Source organism: Molothrus aeneus, chromosome 6, assembly GCF_037042795.1.
Source record: "Molothrus aeneus isolate 106 chromosome 6, BPBGC_Maene_1.0, whole genome shotgun sequence".
In the NCBI taxonomy this organism is placed as follows: domain Eukaryota; kingdom Metazoa; phylum Chordata; class Aves; order Passeriformes; family Icteridae; genus Molothrus; species Molothrus aeneus.
The window spans coordinates 26,773,644-26,792,645 of record NC_089651.1 but is presented as its reverse complement, the minus strand read 5'-3'; the positions used below and the strand labels follow the sequence as shown (position 1 = coordinate 26,792,645).

At 35.1% G+C, this 19,002-nt stretch overlaps 1 protein-coding gene across 2 annotated transcripts in view; it reads left to right on the top strand.

Annotated features, from left to right (window-relative positions):
• Positions 1-19,002, top strand: part of TTBK2 (tau tubulin kinase 2) — a 75,512-nt gene that overhangs the window by 48,066 nt on the left and 8,444 nt on the right. For both annotated transcript variants that reach the window (XM_066551774.1, XM_066551775.1), the window contains 5 exons: positions 279-404; positions 3,349-3,506; positions 4,452-4,668; positions 6,073-6,284; positions 7,452-8,052. In XM_066551774.1, coding sequence (XP_066407871.1) covers positions 279-404; positions 3,349-3,506; positions 4,452-4,668; positions 6,073-6,284; positions 7,452-8,052 — 1,314 coding nt within the window. The remainder of the gene's footprint in view (positions 1-278; positions 405-3,348; positions 3,507-4,451; positions 4,669-6,072; positions 6,285-7,451; positions 8,053-19,002) is intronic.

Sequence of the window (19,002 nt, the reverse complement as noted above, 5' to 3'; positions counted from 1 at the left end):
AAACACAGACAACACAAACACAGTAGAAAACTAAATGGCTTTTCATATTGAATTTGAAGTTTGTACAATATTTTGCAAGTTATACTTCTGAGGCCAAAACCTATAGAATCTCCTGTCTTGGTATCAGGTGTAGAACGGCCATTCTCACTACCATTCAATGTAATGTAGTGACCTGTCTCTCTGGCTAGTAGTATATTTAATGGCTGTAACAGAGAACGTGAGTATGTTGTAACAGAGAAGGAAGATGTGCCAATGTTTGTTGTGTTACTCACTCCTAGGAGCAAGTGGGCTCCATTAAAGAAAGGTACGAACACAGACTTATGTTGAAACATCTTCCTCAAGAATTCAACGTTTTTCTGGATCACATTTCTAATTTGGATTACTTCACAAAGCCTGATTACCAGGTAAACACTTGTACTATTGTGTCTTCTGTTTTATAAAGAAGAGAATTTTATGCTGTTTCATCTTCAATTTATTTTGATTTCATTGTGTAATCTTGATAGTTATTATGGTTTGTGCACCACAAAGTTAATTTAGTGACCATTTAGTGCCACAGAAACTCTGTGGTTCAAACATGTTATTTTTTTCCATTTGGGAAGTGTAAGGCTTCCCTTAAAGTTTCTAAGAACAATTGACACCTGTTTTTCAGTCAGTATTCTGTTAGGGTTGGGAGCTATCCTACTATCACAGCCTCTAGTACTTGCTCTGTAAGTTAATTGATCAGATTGTTCTTTCAAGGATTGTCATTCTGGCAGTTTTCCAAAGTCTGCAACTCAGCACCTACAGCTAGAGCACAACATACACTCATGGTGTGTTTTCAAAACTGAGGTATTGTGTAAAGAGATCACAGAAGACCAGTCATTTTTCTTTGTTTAAGGGAGTGTTGCCTGCTGAAATGCGCAGCCTCTGCTCAGTGGTAAGGTGGTATGTGCTGAGAGCATATGCTGTAGAATGTGTCTTAACTCACTCAGTGTTGACCTATGATTAAAGAATAAATAAATGTAGAACTTTTTCCCAGTTTGTGGAAAGCAGCAGAGGAGTGCTCAGGAAAAGCAGGGAGGGAAAGACTTGACAGTTTTTTCAGCCTCACACACTGTGAGAAGTTGTACTGATCAAACTGCACACCATGGCAAGCTGTCCCTGTGTGCCTTCCTTCTGGCTCCCAGAAACATGCATTCCTGCTTCCCACTTGCAGGACCTATCTACCTCTGTGCCTGTGTTCAACTCCCTAAATCAGTGAAATCAGAAGGAATGAGTTTTTGTTGGTGTTCAAGTGTAATTGGTTCAACTGAATAAATAAATCTGACTAATTCTGGAATTGTAACTTTAATGAGAGCAACTTCTCTACTTTGCTTGGTAGAACAAAGAAATCATGATATATAAGAATTGAAATAAGAGGTGAAAATCTCAAGGAATAACTGATTTCCTGTTGTAAGTGGATTTCTCTAAATCTACTGGTATATGATTCTGCACATTTGCAAAACAAATAAATTTTTTTTGTGAGAAAATGTGAATGTTAAAAAAAACTTATTACCAATACAAAAAATATTCAGTTTTGCTGAAGAACAAATACTTTGATGTTTTTTCCTCTTCTCCATTACAAATTTCCATGAAATTTATCCTATAGTTTACAATTAAGTGACGAAAAAGTTTTCAATGTTTTGTGTGCCTAGTTATAAAGATGTATCAGATTTTTTTTCCTATGGTAAAAAGTACTATTGCAGAAATTTTGATGTTGCAAAGAAAAATTTGATTGTAGAGTGGTTAAAACATTTTACGTTGCAGAATCTGAATGATAAAGCATATATACAGTCATATTTTTGCAAATCCTTTTCTGTGGTCTGTTTGTATCTAACACAGTGCATGCACTCAGCAATTAACAAGATACCAAGAGAGAGTTTTTCCATGATAGAGAAAGCCCAGTAATTTACAATCCTGTGGCTATTCATGGAACATTTGCAGTTGTGTAGCTGCAGCCTGAACCTTACAACACAGTCTTGCTCATGTGCTTTAGACCAGAACAGGGTGATTTTATTTAGAACAGTGAGAATGCTCTTTTGAATTCTGGTCTCTCTTTACTTGTGTTTGTGGTGGTGTTTTTCCTACCTACTATATTCCTTGTATTTCTGGGTGGGCACTGACAAGAATGTATGTATATCCCTGCTTTGAAGAGTTTGTAGTCCAAAACATTCATCACCAAGGTCAAGAAGCCATGTTTGATTTGGCAATATCAGATGTTTATTTTTTTCAAGCATTTGTGCGTACAGTGCCTCAGCCTCCTGATATCAATAAGCATTTGAGTTTGCATTTGGCTTATAGCAGAAATTGTTGAAAAAATTTAAAAGAGAATGGCTTTAAAAATTACTTAAGAGACACTACTTAATGTTTAGAGGAGGAGAAGAATTAAACACAGTACATAAGGGACAGAGTGAACTATGGCTTTGTGCTCTTCAGTAGGATTACAAAAATGACTGCGACAGGTGGCAAACAGAAGGTTCTTGAAAGTAAAAATTACATGGGTGAGACCACTCTATACAAGAGAAATGATCCAAACTTTCCATCTATTTTAAGTTGCCAAAGGGTATGGCAAAGGAGAGTGTGGAAGAATTTTCAGCATCCTGTATTGGAAGAAACACCAGATTTTTAGCTTCTAGGGGAAAAAAACCTTAGAAATGCTACAGAGTAAGAGGATGATACGGACACAGCCTTCCCATCAGCTATTAGAATGAGACAAAGTTTGTTTCACAGAGAGAGTAAAGTGATGCCATTTTTTTCTCTGTCATGGACACGAATTTACTAAAGGCTTTTCCATAGCATAAAATGGGGTTGGACACATAGACATTTATATAGTATAAATGTCAGCATTATATGAAGTAAATGATATATGGTTCTTAATACAGAAAGGTATTATGAATTAGCAGATCAGTATCCCTTCCTACATCTAATTCATTTCCTAGGTTTCATGGTGTTACCAAATGTAGTATTTTCTCTTCCTCTGCTAGAGAGCCATTGTATGGTATTCTGCAGCAATGTACTTATGCTTCTCTGTGTGTATTTTTGTCTTTCTGTTAAAGCCTATGGTGTATCTTTGCCTCATGCCTCTTAAAAACCCAGATGTTGGTGGATTTTTTTTTTCTTCTGTTTCAATAAAATGTAATTTTGTATATTTTGGCCTCAAAATCTTGAAAAAATGAGAAGTGTTTAATATTAAAAACTCTTTAATGTTGTTTTCAGTATTATATTCAGGAAAAATAAATAAATATTCTGATAATAAATATCAGGATATTTCCTAATTACTTGGTCTCTTAGACAAAAATCAAGCTTATTAACCTTTTTCTTTATTTTCAGCTTCTCATGTCTGTGTTTGACAACAGCATGAAAACGTTTGGGGTTATTGAAAGCGACCCTTTTGACTGGGAGAAGAGTGGAACTGATGGCTCTCTGACAACAACAACAACTTCAACCACCCCTCAGTTGCACACTCGTCTTACGCCGGCTGCAATTGGGTATGCACCGTGTGGTCTCTTCAGTGGCAGCCTCAGAGGGGCTTCCTACCAAAGGGAAATTATCTCCATAATTCAGGTTTTTGCTGCAGGAGTTTGAATGCATAGAGGAAAGGAGGTTTGGGAGCATTTGAAGTATTTCCCTTTTTAGGGTTCCAGCTTATACTATCCTGAAAGATCAGCACTGCAGTCCTAAAATTACAGCAATAAAAATAGTACTCCAGGAAATTGCATGTAAATTTCCTCATCCATCCTTTGCTAAATTGTATTTTGTGAAACTAAATAATGTGTCCTGAGTTTAAGTGCCTGGAAATGTAACTGCCTGGAAATAAACCCATTGTTTTCTGTAATCTTGAAATAAAATTCTAGCTGCAATTTCCTTTATAAGTTTGAAAAATTACTGGATCTTTATAAGAAATTTTGAAGTAGATTTTGGTTGTGTTGGAAATAATATTTAATATGTTGTATGAGACATTCTGTAATGAAGTAAGTTGGACAAGTTGGTTCATTAATACCCATACTCATCTCAGGGGACTGAAGAATATAAGAGGTGTTCATGGATGAATGTGAGAAGTGTTTATGGGTGCTAATAATTTTTTGAATAGAAGAATGCATAGAGAAGAATCAGGAGAGAAGTTAAGCCTGGACATCATCTGTAGCAAATTTTCTCAGAAGTAGCTTCACAAACATTTGAATAAGCAACTTTTATGTGATAGTATTTTTTTATTTACATATTTTGTTATGTACCTAAATTAAATAAATTGTGAAAGCCAGGAAGTTGGAGGTGTTATATTAAATAATTTCCAAGTTTTATTTTTCTGCAGAAATGTGATTTTCTTTGTAAGTTTTTGCTTGTTTCTTTCTTTTAAAATAGAAAATAATTTCTGTAAACACAGGAGGGTATAAAAATTTTTAGTTTTCTGATTTTTTTTTAAACTACTTTTGTAGAATTGCCAATGCCACTCCTATCCCAGGAGATTTGCTGCGGGAAAATACAGATGAAGTATTCCCTGATGAACAGCTCAGTGATGGAGAGAATGTTATTCCTGTTGGTGTATCACCAGAGAAAATACCTGGATCCCCTGGACATCAGCGTCCTCAGGAAAAAGATGTTTGGGAAGAAATGGATGCAAACAGAAACAAAATAAAACTGGGGATCTGTAAGGTACTTTCAAATCTGCATTGTGAAGACCATCTTTGAACAGCTTCGTGTTCTTGTAGTGCACATAAGATGTAATTAATAAGACAGCTGTACTGATACTGATTAGCCAGAATGACCTAAGAAAATTATTTATGGTAGAGATAACACATTTTATGTACTGAAAAAAAGCAGACAGCTTTTTGAGCCTTGTGTCACTTTATCAGGTCTTTATGATTAATAGCTTGCTGATAATTTGAGACTCTTTGTAGTTTACTCCTATTTGTTTTCTTCAGACATGATCTTCATTCCTGCTGAGTGAAATCAAAGCAATTTTCATGCATCTTGCCATGTGTAGAAGCTAGATTCTAAATGTGCAAAAGAAAATTTTAATGTTCTCCAGTCAACAAATCATCAGTGTGAATGGCAGTATCCATTTAATTCACTTGGTGGTTTTGTCTCCATAAGATGTGATACCTTTGTATTGATTCAGAGGTTCATTGGCTGGCCTTTAGAAGAGAATACTGCTTTATTTTCAAAAGTGATTGCTGAGAATTGGTTCCTGTCTTCCTTACTCGCAATCACTGTGTTTCATACTTGGACACATGTTGCCTCTTTCTTAATATAATAGTGTTTTGAACATGAAAACAGATCTGGTACTAAAATGTTCTTTATCTAGGAGGGCTGTATAGTTTTGAAGCTGTTACTCATTATTTGCTAGGAAAACAAATGTATTGTGGGAAAGACCAAGGCATGGTGCCTGCTTTCAAATGTGCTTGTTTGTTTGGTTTTTTTTACCAAAGAGAGAGAAAGGAGATTGTTCTAGTTCAAACAAAGGTACTTTCTGTTACACCTGTAGAAACCAAGGATGATCATGATTTCCCAGCTCTAAATCATATTCAGTTATTATTCTAAATCATGTTCAGTCATTATTAAGATGGAATGCAGCTGGGTTAAAACATAGGTTAAAGTCACAGAAATATTTAGTAGATTTAGTGTATAACAGTGTTATATGCTCCAGATAATCAAAAAGACAGCCTGGAAGCTAGCTTCTCTTTAATAAGAACACTTGACTGTAAAGCAGACCAAAGATGCTACCAAATGCTAGGTTTCAGACTATTACTGAAGAAAATTTCAGAGCTGGGTTTGAAGTATCAGAGTAAATGTAACTGTGTTACTATGTCTTTGATACTCCTGTTCTCAGACTTACCCAGAACCAATATATTGCCAGTATTTTGTCTGCTGTAGATGTGTGCAGAAGAGTATATCTAAACTCATAACTTAACTATGGCATGAACTTAAGGACCATTCCAAACACAAATTGGCTTTTCACATTCTAAAAACTTGGGGGGTATTTACCATGTAGTACCTTGTCTTCCTCTTGTTTTGCCACTCCTAGTGAATTACACTTTTACTTTACATTTTGCACAGGCTGCCACAGAGGAAGAAAACAGCCATGGACCAGGGAATGGAGTGCTAAATGCCCCAAGTCTTGGTTCTCCAATTCGAGTTCGCTCAGAGACCACCCAGTTAGACAGAGATGTTCCACTGGTGCGAAAGTTGCGCTCCATTCACAGCTTTGAACTGGAGAAGCGTATGACCTTGGAGTCTAAGCCCGACACTGATAAATTTCTTGAGACCTGGTAAAGAAATTATGTTATCATTTTGCTAGGATTTTTTAAGGATATGTGGTTAGGATACTGTTATCTATGCTGTGTGAAGAACAGAAATGGAGCTGTTGAGTATGCTTATTCAAGTTACTGCAAAATATTTTTCATAATATTGCTCAATTAATGGATTCCACTACTTTTTAACTGCTTTAGAAAATGATTACTGCTTAAATATGGTTGAAGTTGGACTCCCTCACCTGGGAATTTTTTATTTCAAGACTTAGTGGTTGTAACCCTAGTATTTATTAAGTTTTTCTTCGATGGTATACTCTTGACAGTCAGTACAAATGATCCTGAATAAGAAAGTTGACATCATATGCTCAATAGAGGTAGCGTGAGATTAAGCTATATGACATGAGAAGGGAATTTTACAGGAAGTGGAGTGAAGAGGTTAGAAACCCACCTGCATGCAGCAGGCTTAGTTATATCCAAAGGTTTTACACCAACATTAAAAAATCTTGGTGGAAGACAGAGAACTTAAAATATAATTTGAAGGTAGAGAAGAGACAGATGTATGAAAATGGATTCAGTTTGCCTGTGTGTAGAAAGAATAAGGGGAGAGGGACACAGTGACTGAAAGGCAGAGGCTGAGTGGGGACAGTAGAAGAGAGCTGGGGTGATGAAAGTGGCAAAATCTTTCTGAATACTTCATAGGGGAGCTAGGAATTTGAATTTGTCTGATAAAACAAATTATGCAAAGCATAAGTAAGGAATCAATCAAAGCAATAAATAACATTCTTCTTGAAAGCATATAATAACTGCTGCAGGAGACATCTGTTTCTTCTCTTCCTCTTTGAGTCTCTGCTTTGTAACAAATTAAGTACCCTGGACATCTGTGGTTACCTCACGTCTGAGTTTTTTTCTCTCACAATTCTCCTTTCTGGTAATTATATTTACAGTACAATGTCCTGCATTACAACTAAAATTAAAAATGTGTACATTTCTAAGACCATCCATATTTACTTGACATCATACTTATTTGTCTCAAATTGTGGATCTTTGAACCATTGTAGGCTGTTCTAGAATATGACAACAAATTTTTGTATAAATCTAATTTTCTTCTTCTGAAAACACTCAAATGTAACTTAAATGATTTAATTAATTCTTAACTAATTCACATATTAACTTCTTTTCTCTAAGTTTGGAGAAGAAGCAGAAAGACTTGAAAGTGGCAGAGACTCCTGTTGCTGCTGTTCCTCCTCTTTCTCAGAAAACATCTCTTCCTGCTCTTGCGACTGCCCGCACGGACCATGTTTGGCACTATGATGAGGAGTATCTTCCAGATGCTTCAAAGCCTGTGTCAGCTAATTCTCCTGACCATGCTGATGGTGTTATGAGCAATGGATTTGTAGCTGTTAACCTAAGCTCCTGCAGGCAGGAGGTTGATTCTAAGGAATGGGTGATAATAGATAAAGAACGGGACTTGCAGGACTTCAGGACAAATGAGGCTTTAGGGCACAAAATGACTGGAAGTCCCTCAGATGAAGAACCAGAGGTACTACAAGTTCTAGAGGAGTCCCTTCCAGAAGAGCAGTCCAAAGAGGGTGGTTGGGCAGGAAACAATGTCCATGCCAAGAACCAAACTTCAGGTGTGGAGTTTGTTCTCGACATGGAATGTCATCCTGCTGCATCTGAACAGCTTACAGATAAATTGGAACTTCTGTCTGGAGCTGCAGGACAGCTTCTTGCAGCCACCCCCACAAGTCCTATGGAAGCTCAAGCAGAAGGAGCACTCACTCCGGTAAGAAAACCTCTTCTTCATTCAGAATTGTAAGAGGAAATGGTAAAGGTGGTGTAGCAGAAATTTCTAGTTTCATCAGGTATGGGACTTGATTCTTGAAGACTGATCTTCCATATTCTGTTACACAGCTGTTTACAGTCGCCCATGGAAGTGCTAATTGTTCTGCAGGTGTGATCCACAAAACTGGCCACATTTTACAAAGAGTTATCTATCTATATATCTGTCTATCTAAAGAAGCTCCTTGTGCAGTGATTCCTAATCAGTGAGAGACACACATGCAAACACATATTTATTATGTTTGCAGTACATAAACATAAAATTGCAATTGAATATGTAAAATACTGTGCTACAGTGTTTCATGTGCTCCAGGAAAAATCTAAGTGGCTGAAATTAAAGAAACAGTTACTTGCTCTCACGTCTCACTATTATTCCTGCAGTGTTTGCTTCTGGATTTTACTTTGTTTCTTCCTGTTACTTCAGAAATTTCTAATAGTCCCTATACAAACAACTTGTTGCCTTTTATAAAGTGTTGATGCTTTTCACTTCTTAAATACTTTTGCAACTCCTACTTTACTCATATTTTTTGCCAAAACAGATTGCTTTGCTTTCGTTGTATATCCTTGTTTTTCTTTTTCATCTCTTCTGAAGAATTCTCTGTTGCACAGTTTTTGAACATTTATTTTTTTCTCCTGTCACTGTTTCTAAACAGAGACTTCTTTGCCTTTACTTAAGGAGTAAGTGAGGTTAGTGGTTAAGTGATTGGGAATCACCTCATGGTTTTATTTCTCCCCTTTTTAAAGTAGATACTGTGGCATCTGTGATCTGAAGGTCAATTCTGTGAAGTTCCCTTGAGCCAAGAAACCTGGCTATATTTTTTCTTCTTGTATCACCACTTTTTGTGAAAGTTACTGCCAGCTCATTAGAAAAATAAACTTGTCACCGACTAGTCATTTATTATCAGGTGTGGAATATCCTTTATAGTGAAAATGAGCTACTCAATGTAATTAACTATAGCAGCACAGTAAAATTTCAACTATGCCTAGATTCTCATGGAAAAGGCAAGATCATATCTTTCATAAGACATTATATATGGACATCATACTTTAAATTATGTAATTTATACAAGATTTGTTTTGTATAATAGAAAATATAGAACTGTGTTAAACAACAGATTTTTGAGATTTAGTCTGAAATATTAGATGCATGAAAGAATTTTTGATGGTTAGAAACCTTTAAAGGTGAAAATTATTTTAAATTTTTAAGTTGTTCGGTTTTTGTATTTTAAGGTCAGTTTTAGTAAAACAAACAAGAAAAAGCGGCACTTGGTCCTGTAAAAAATACTAATTATCAAGTGTCTTTATTTCAAGAGCCCTTAAAAACAGCTTGTAATTTTCTAATAAAATCCACTATACAACTGTACACTTTATGCAAATGTGGCTCTTTTGGAGGAAATAGCTGTTTTACTTTAAACTAAAAGTAGAGGTGGTACAAATATTACGTACTACTGTGCAAAAAATGGACATTATCTTTGTCTTAAAAGGAAGAAGCTTCAAAACATGGGAGCAGAAATGGTTGCAAACAAAGTTAATTACTATAAAATGCATTGGAAGAAATACTGGCTGAAGTAGAAACTGGAGTGAAATTATATTTTACTCTGGCTTTGCAGGGAGATAAGTAGCATTTTTCATTACCTCAAAAAAGGGGGAAATTAATATAGTTTATGTTATGCTGGAAGGGCAAGTAGCGTTGTGAGTGCAAGATGAATGGCAGGAAGGAACTTGGTGTTTCAAAGGTGAATGATGTACAATAGAAAATATAAATTGACCTGAGAATAAAAAAATGGAAATTACTTAGCCAGTTTAGTAGCTGGGAACAGAGTGTACCTATACAGTGTGTCTCCTCCAACTGTAATGGCAATTTGGGGTAGTGTTCCATCTACCTCATTAGCCCTTAAAAGCCACACGAAGCCTAAGAGGCTATTTCAGGGTGAGTTTTTCTTTTTGGCCTTCATTGATGTATTCCACTTCATAAAGGATACTTAAATATTCCCTATGAAGGGTACTAGAACCTAGTTCTTATAGGTGAGTGTTCTTGTCACTTCACTGGGAGGAAGTGTGTGTGTGTGTATGCCTCTTATTCCCGCCATTCTCTCTGTTCCAATGTCCTGGTGACCTCAGAGAGCTGTTTGGTAGAGTCCTTTTCTTTCTTCCTCAGAGAACTTACCCTGAAACTGTTTTTTCAATGTGATCCTTGATTGTGCATAAGATGTTCTTGTTCTTTAGTATTTTTTTTTAGGTAGCACCTTCCTGGCAATAAAAATAATAGGCAAAGGTCATACTTTACTTTTCTGCTGATTTAATTATATTCCGCCAGTTACTAAGAGCAGGCTTGGATCCAAGAATGTTAATTTTAGGACTATAAATTAAATGTATGTTACTAAAAGGGGTTAAAATAGATGTTGAAATTGCAGTAGTTTAGAAACTTATAATTACTGAAATAGTTCACTCATTTAATACAGCTTGAAACTCTAGGATATGTCATCATGCCAGCCATGATCATCATGCTTATGAATAAACCTCCCATATGGGTATATATATTCTACTGACCTGCTTCACTTTCACTTAGAACAAAGTACGGTTTTGCTTTTTGGGCTTATTGTGATAGGTTTGTTAAATATGCAAGCAATTACTTCAGTGGTGAATACATAAAATAGTTTTCCTATCATAAGTCAAGTATTTTTTTGAATATTTCCTTTTTGCTTTGGTGATTCTTCTTTGTTCTTAATTTCTTTCAGAGCTTTATTGTTCACTATTTTATGAACTACTAGCATGGATGTTTCTGTATGAGAAACTAATATTTCATACACTCACTCATAATTTTATTTTCTTTTGAAGGAAAGAAATTTCTGGTCTACAGTCTTTCCATTTGTAGATAAATATTCTTCGTGAAATTGTTTGTGTATGTGCACTTCCTGTAATTGTTGATAATATCACTTCTCACCTGTTATACACAGCATCAGCATTCTATTAAAAATGTAGAGTTGCACCAGTTAAGAAAGGAAACTTGAACTCTAAAAATAAGAGAAAAAATGTGTAAGTTATTGGCTTGGGGATGAGAAAGTCTCAGGCATAAAAAATTACATCAAATTATGCTGTCTATTATGAAAAAAAAGGCCTGCAGGTAAGAGAAGCATTTTTCATGTTATCAGTCTTGGTTTTCCAGTTGCAATACAAATTCTATGTGCTACCAGCAAAGACCAGTTTAATCTGGCTTAGTTACAGGCACATGGTCACATATATGTTGAATACTCAGAGTATGCTAAGGGTATATGTGCTGACTTTATGCTTTAATAATAGCTTTATGTTGGCTTCGGCTGCAGGACAGACAGTGTGGGATTTGCTGTAGTATCTACTGGTATGAAGGTAATTTGTCAAAAGAATTTGAGCTGATCTACACTAATAGTGAATTTATACTGGAGCAGCACTTTGCATCATACAGCTCTAGTTTTCTTTTCCTACATCTGGTACTAACAGGCTAGAGCTGGACTTTGTGTGTTATGGACCCACAGCCTCATTAATTTTCCGTGTTTGTATTGAATTGCAAAGAACTCCATACAGTGCTTGCACAAATCCTTGCAACATATATTTATCAAGCAGATATTTCAGTAAATAAGAAATAATGGATTTGAAGTAATTAAGCATGTAACAGCTCTTTCCATCTTCATTTTCAGTTTAAATTAAACAACAGTTTGCTTTGATCTCACTTGGCTGACAACACAAATTCATGTAGATGTATATATGTGTGTGTGTGTGTGTGTGTTATAGAAGAGGATTTACTGTGTGAATCTATTTATTTTTGTTATTTAGAAATATTGCTGAAATGGAAGTTTTGTATGTCATGGTTATGTTTTATCAAAAGCTTGCTCTTAAATATCAATTTATTTCTGAGTTGTAAGTAATTAAATTTTCATGTACCTTGTCTTCTCATTTGCTGCTTTTATGAGGCACTGGAAATACTTTATTTTTCCAGTTGCAAGTCAGTGATGCATTGTGGGAGCTGAAGCTTTAGTATTGACACAATTAAAAGATACCTTTTCCTTAGAAATGGAAATGCTTGCTAGATGCTCTTGCTTTCCAAAGGATATAGTTTAGAATTGCAATGGTATAAAACAAAAAGTCACCTTCATTAAGCATGAAGCTCTCAGAAAATTTCCTTATCTCTACTCTTCATGGTTTTCTCTAACTAATTGGAACAAAGAGTTGCAAACTTTGTATAGCAATCTCGTTTACAGGTATTTAAGTGCGTCACCATCAGATATTTATTCAGTACTGGAAAAAGTCTTGGAAAAAACCAGTGGATTTTAGCTTTGTATATCAAAGCTATAGGTTTATTAGAATCATCAATAAGCAATTTAAAAATGTACTTTGTCTAAAATTAATAGTTTGGAAGAGTTTACAGTTCCTATTCTTTTTTCTTACCTCTTATCTAAATGCTTTAATTAATGTAGTTCAAGATGAAGCAATTGTTCCTTGATTCTCCAGGCCAGTGTAGCCTTCTAGTTTGGTCCCATATTTGGGAAATTTCATCAGAATTGTTTAGTATTAACCTTACTGATTAATTCTGTCAGGGGCAGTTCTTAATGTATGCTGCTACTGGCACAGCTGTAAAGCCTCCAAAGGGTGTATATGCTATCAATGTAGTAATCTCAGAAACACAGATATGATGTTGTGCGGATGTGCTAAGTCTTTGAAAGGATCAATCAATGATCAATGAGCCAGTTATCAACTGATGTACACAATGTCCTTGAAACAGACTCTGTTAGTTTATTAAATTTAAAGCCCTACAAGCCCTAGGTTGTTACTGACCAATTATTATGGTTGCAGAGGTTGGACTTAAAGAATCTGATTTTATTTTCCAACCTAAATGATTCTATGATTCTAAGACTGAGTGAATGAAGAGTCCAGCTAGAGAAATGATAATTACTCTTGAGTTTGATACTGGATTTTTGAAAATAGATGATGGAAAATGTGAAGATTAGACTTAAGACACCTCTTAAATTACGACCTTTCAGCCTCTTAGGGAGTTGTGAATATGGTTTTTGAGGGAATGCATATAGGTGAAACATAAACAAGAATTATTAAAATATATTCAACCTTATTTTCTTCCCCGCCATGTTGTTCTCACAGCTCAACTCATGTCATATGCTGCATTTCTCCACTCCAAGAATTTCAAGTCCCATCCTACGCACCATGAGCCCTATAGCCTATCTGTCCATCCACTTGAACCCTCTGAGGGAAGCTGCTTTACCCAGGAGTCAGTCAGCTGAGAGCCACTCCTCTTCCTCCTGCTCAACTGGCCGTAGGCAGCTTCCTGTCATTCCCTGTGGCAGCAAGCTCCCCCCTGTCATTCGCATCTCAAAAGCACAACCTGAGCAGGTGAATAAGCCTTGTCTTCATAGAAATGACTGTGTTGTAGCAGTCATCTGTAAGGTTTAATGTTTTCAGTTGTTCTGCACAGTCTGGTGGTAGGCATATGCTAGTCATACTGCTATACACAGCATCCTAAAAATGTTTTGAAAAATCAAGTTGGGGAGTAAGAATGGATCTTTTCCAGGAATAGAGTTGGGAATACTCTGTGACGAAGATAATACTGTCCCACTTAGAAGAGGGGAATATTTAAGGAGCTGTTATTCAGGTTAAGATCTGGAGCACAAAGCATCTTTGGATGTTCTGAAAGACAGATTCACTTCCTCAGAGATTTTCTCTTGAAAAAAGATAGGATTATAAAATCTAGAAAAAAAATTTTTTTGCTTAATTTAAAACTAAGAATAATGGATTCCTATAATCACAGTAGTAGCTGAATTTCAAACTGGGAACACATATTAAAATTTTGACTGTTCTAAATGATTTTAATGTGACAAAAAGGGATCTAGAAATAGTCAGATTATTTCTTTGGAAATTAGCAAATAATAAAATTTTCCCCTGCTTACAGTATATAAAATAAAGATGGCAATTATCAGGGTAATGAAAATGCCACTAAAGAAAGGGGACTTTTTGTAGTTTTGTATTTCCAGTTTCATTTCAATATGAAAGATGAAGGCTTGCAGTCATTATTGAAGTTAAGTGTAATTTTTGTATTACAAAAGTAATTTTTGTATTACAAAAATATTGAGATCTGCTAAGTAGTGTGAGTTTGCATTGTTGCATAAAGCAGTATGACATAGCATTAATGCATAAGACTAACATATCATCATCATTTTACCATTAATGTTTCATTTGGATTATACTTTGTGTTGCCTTTCATTTCCAATGTATTTTTCAGTACAAAAAGTTCTATATTACAGTTTTTCTTTTCTCAGGGAAGAATGAACAGGAGTATTGATATTAAAAGTAATTCATTTAGCTTAGTTACTTTCAAAATTTTGTAGGACCATTGGTATGTGATAACAAGGCAAAATCCTGACTGTTTTTTGGCTGAATATAAAAAAATTTCTGTGTTTGATGTATAAAAACAAACAGTAGCTCCCCGATGTTCATGATTGTGAACTTGATGGGATACCAAAATACCACATCTTCATGATTGCTGACATACTGATTAGGGAAAGGGACCTAGGAGAAAATAACTCATTAGGAGTTAAGCTTGAGTATTTTTTGGCATTGGTTTATATCCTAGGGTGCAAGATGACCTTAATTTCGGGTTGTTGGGGTTTTTTTGGGGTTTTTTTTTGGTCCCTATAGCTACAATTTAAGTTTTTCAATCAGAATCTATTGCAGATGTAATTAGCAAACTTAGTAAAATGTCCACAATGCTCAGAAAAAGCAAGTTGGCACAGAGGATCTTCTCTGGCTTCCTTAGTACCCAAAAAATAAATACAGCTGCAATATTAATAAGGGCTGCAAAGTGATGTACTTTGTCATGTGAAGAAGACCTGGCATTGTGCCAGGTGCTGCTGCTCAGTGGAGTGAACATTAAGCTTCCTCTTTCCTTTTACCTGGTAAGTGCTTGACTGCTGTGTTGCTTTTTGAGCTGTGATTTGAAAGTCATAACTGTGTTAAGAATGATCAGTTTTTCACTTTCTATGGAAAATACAAGCACGTGATTGTTTACTTCATTCCAACAATGAAAGCCTCATGTGCTTTATGGCTTACTGAAGAATTCAAAAACTTTTGCAAGTCCTTCTCTTTTTGACATATTTTAAATATTTAAAAGATTTTTCATGTCATTCATGCTAATCTCTACAAATATTTGGTACTGAATATATTTTCATGTCTTTCCTGCTGTCTGCAATTTGGTTCAGCATTCATAACTAATGAATTGCAGGGGTCAGGGATCTGTACTGTTGAATTTAGTTTCATGTATTAAAAAATAAGAAATTATACATTTGTTTCTGAAATCAAGCAAAGTGACTTTCTTTCCAGATTTTTGATGAATGAGGGTTCAGGAGCTCTAACCTATCTTCCTGTACTTCGGTATCAGATAGAGGAGGTCATGAAATCTCTGTATATTCTCTGCACACTAGTGCAGATGTAGGTTGGTCTATATTTGCTCAATAGAGGACTCCTGTCTTGCCATACATAAATTATGAAAGAGAATTGGAGTGTTTTGCTTCAGCTCTCCTTAGTTATTCAACTTGCAGCATAAAGAAAAGAGTGTGGCAGCATTATAGCTCTCAAAAAAACCAGATGAATTCTTTGTACTTGGGTCTGAAAAGTGTGTCTGGAGTGCTATTAGTATCCTTCTCATCTACAGCATGGTCAAATTGAACAGCAAATCCTCTTGAAACCTAACATTTTTCTTTCTTTCTTTTCCAACCAGATGAGTTGTCTGCTCATTTAGAGAGCTGCATTGGGTGTTGTGTGAGGTCAATGGTAAAGGTGATGTGAGTGCAGCAACTACTGGCCAGGGCTGTGTGTGAAGATACTGCTTAAGTAGTTATAGTGCTAAATGTGCAGCTGTGTCTTAAGAAACAATCAAAATCAGTGGGTGCAGATTTTTATCTCTGGTTTCTCTAATTCTCCAATAAGATAGTGAACACCTCTTTTAGCCACAGCAGCAATCTAGAATACTTCTAAATTGTCTGCTCTATAATATGATACAGGCCTTAAAAAAGGTGGATTCCAGTTTTGTCTGTCATTCAGATGTTTCTTTTTTCAGTGTGCTTAATCAGGTATGTGCAGGGAGGCTAGTTCAAATCTTATCATTTTATGGTTATTCATTGTGTTAGGGAAGGCTAATCTGTGTCTCTCAGGTTAAGCAATTAGAGTTAGTTGGCACTTATACAAATATTTTCTCTCTTAAAATTCTCAAATTTCTACCTTACTGGAACATTTAAAAAATATTTTGTAATTATATAGTATATAATTAGTTACAAAATACTCTGAAATCTTCCCACACAAGAAGCTATGGAAATGCAAACCATCACTTTCATATTCATATCCAAGATGAGAAATAATATACTGATCTGAGTTGAAAAGTTAAGTTTGTCTGTAGAAAAAAGGTTCCAATTTCAGATTTCACAGAATTGTTATGCCTCTTGTTACCTATCCTGATGGAAAATATATGGAGTCAGCATGAGGTTTAAGTTAGGTTCTTCCCTGTTTCATTCAAGGCAGAAATGTAAGGAGTTAGTCCAGCTTGTAGGTATGAGAACTGTTTGATACACAGTAGATTTCATTTTGTTAAGTAGGGAAAATGTGCAGATGTTTACCATCTCATTCATGATGGGGTAATTGTTAATAACTGTTAATTTTTCAATAAATTTTACCCTGGCTTACTCACATTCTTTTAAGCAACTGGATTTTATATTGATTATGATGTTTCTAGAAGAATTTTCTTCTACACACTCTTTCTAATGCAAACAAGTAAAAATTTTTATTTTTTACTTTTATCCAAGTGTCAGAGGAAATTGCTTGATACATAGAAATCTAAATGCTGCCTTTTCAGAGCAGTCTTTTGTTTTAAGGAAATTCTTCAGGCATACTTTTTTCTCATCTACCTTTGGTGTAAGGAAGAACTAAAAGTACAGCATGTTAAATTCTTCCAATGGAAACTTTCCACATTGTAAATTAAGTAATTAAGAGTTGAGGACAAGCAGTCAGCATGAATGACTTAATTTTTCCTGAATAGTGTGTTGCTGTAGAGAAGCTTTCCATTTGTAGTGACAGAACCATTTTGGCCATTCTGCTTCTGCAGGTTTCTCTACTAGAAGCAACAGAAAAGTGATGAAGGTCTGGACTGAGCAGTGGTAATAGCATCTGCATACATTGAGTCAAAAAAACCCCAAAATACAAAAAGTTATAATTGTTTAACATGTTTGTGTTTCTGGCATCAGCAATGCTTTTATGATTCCCAAAATTTGTAATCACAACTTGCAGTTAGTTTTGTCTGTCCTTGAAGTTATCTTTTTTTTTTTAAATTATTCTTTTAAAATACCAATCCTATCCAAAACATGTCTGATTTATTACATTTTTCTAACATCATAATTTCATTAGCATAAAATAAGTAAAGATGTTTCAGGAAAGCTAAGTGGTCTGTGGGATTTCCCATGGAGAGCTGATTAACTGTGAGGTCAACAATTGTTTCCATGATGACACTTCATACTATAATCATCTTGAAATAAATAGGTGGTTACAGTTCAGGACATCATGACTCATGATTGTTTCTCCTGTAATTAAGTTATAATTGATCTAATTAATGTAGTTAACATTGTGCCTGTAGATAAGTCTATATACTGTCTACAGTATCATTCGAAGATAATCTTTAATTTAGATGTATTTATTTCTTAAAATAATTGTATTCTATTATTAAAATCAGATACGATTCTAGTGCAACTGTAATTACAGGGAAAAAAAAATCACACCTCTGAACTGTGCATTGAGGTAAATCAATGCTTTCTTTAAAAAGAACCATTTCTTTGGAACTCAAGAAAAATACTAAAATACTGATCATTTTAATAGCAGTATCACAGGAGTATTATGTGAGTGTTATGAAATAATAGTCTATAAGTGCTTTTGCTTTCTGTTTCAGCAGTAAATTTCAAGAATGTAAACTGATTAGGTGAAGTGTCTTCAGAATGTCCAGTAATATAATGATGATGATGTAATAATATGAAAAATTCCAAATAATGGAAGGTTTAGCAGGAAACAGAGTACACACCATGTCTCTAAGAGGCCCAAAGTCCTGACAGCCCTTGACATGCAGAAGTATCAGACATCGTGAGTGGAATGAAGAAGCTTTTGCTGATACTATAAAATAATCCATATTCACACCTTTATGTCTTTCATTTAGCAGTTTTGCAGAGCTAAACTCACTATTTTATTCCTCTACAATTAGCTGTATATGTACACAGAGGCATTCATGCAAGCGTATCGCTTACTATTGCAGCCTGTCAAAGGTTTAAAAGGAGGAAAGTTTATCAGATGCCATAGAGGATGTTTATGTTGTTGTTTTGTTCTTATTCCTTCTTGACATCCCACTCACTCTTGTAAAATTCCCTGAAGAAAGGCAGGATAATTTCTCATCTTGGTTCAAGTGTGAATTTGAGGAAACAGAAAGGAATTAAGAAATTATTTAGGGAAGGCCAAAAGATTCAAGACTATGGTGGCAGTAATTTAATTGAAATATTTTGGAGTTAAAGGAGAACCTTGAATTAATTGTTCCATATATTATCTCAGCCATTTTTAGTTATCTGTTGTGTCACATAACTCCTGTTGAAGTGTGGGAATTGCAAAATCAGTGTTATAAGCTAGTTATCATGTTGAGCTGAAAGGTAGGATTTTAAGTTGTATTCCCCATATTTTACTTAGATGAATTGTAATCTTTGTTCCTCAGGTTCAGTGTTTTACATAATTGGCATAATTAATCATAAAGATCTCATAGGATAAGAGTGTATTTAGCAGCACAAGAAATAAAAATATGAGGATTATTTATGACTACCCATTTAAATTTCTT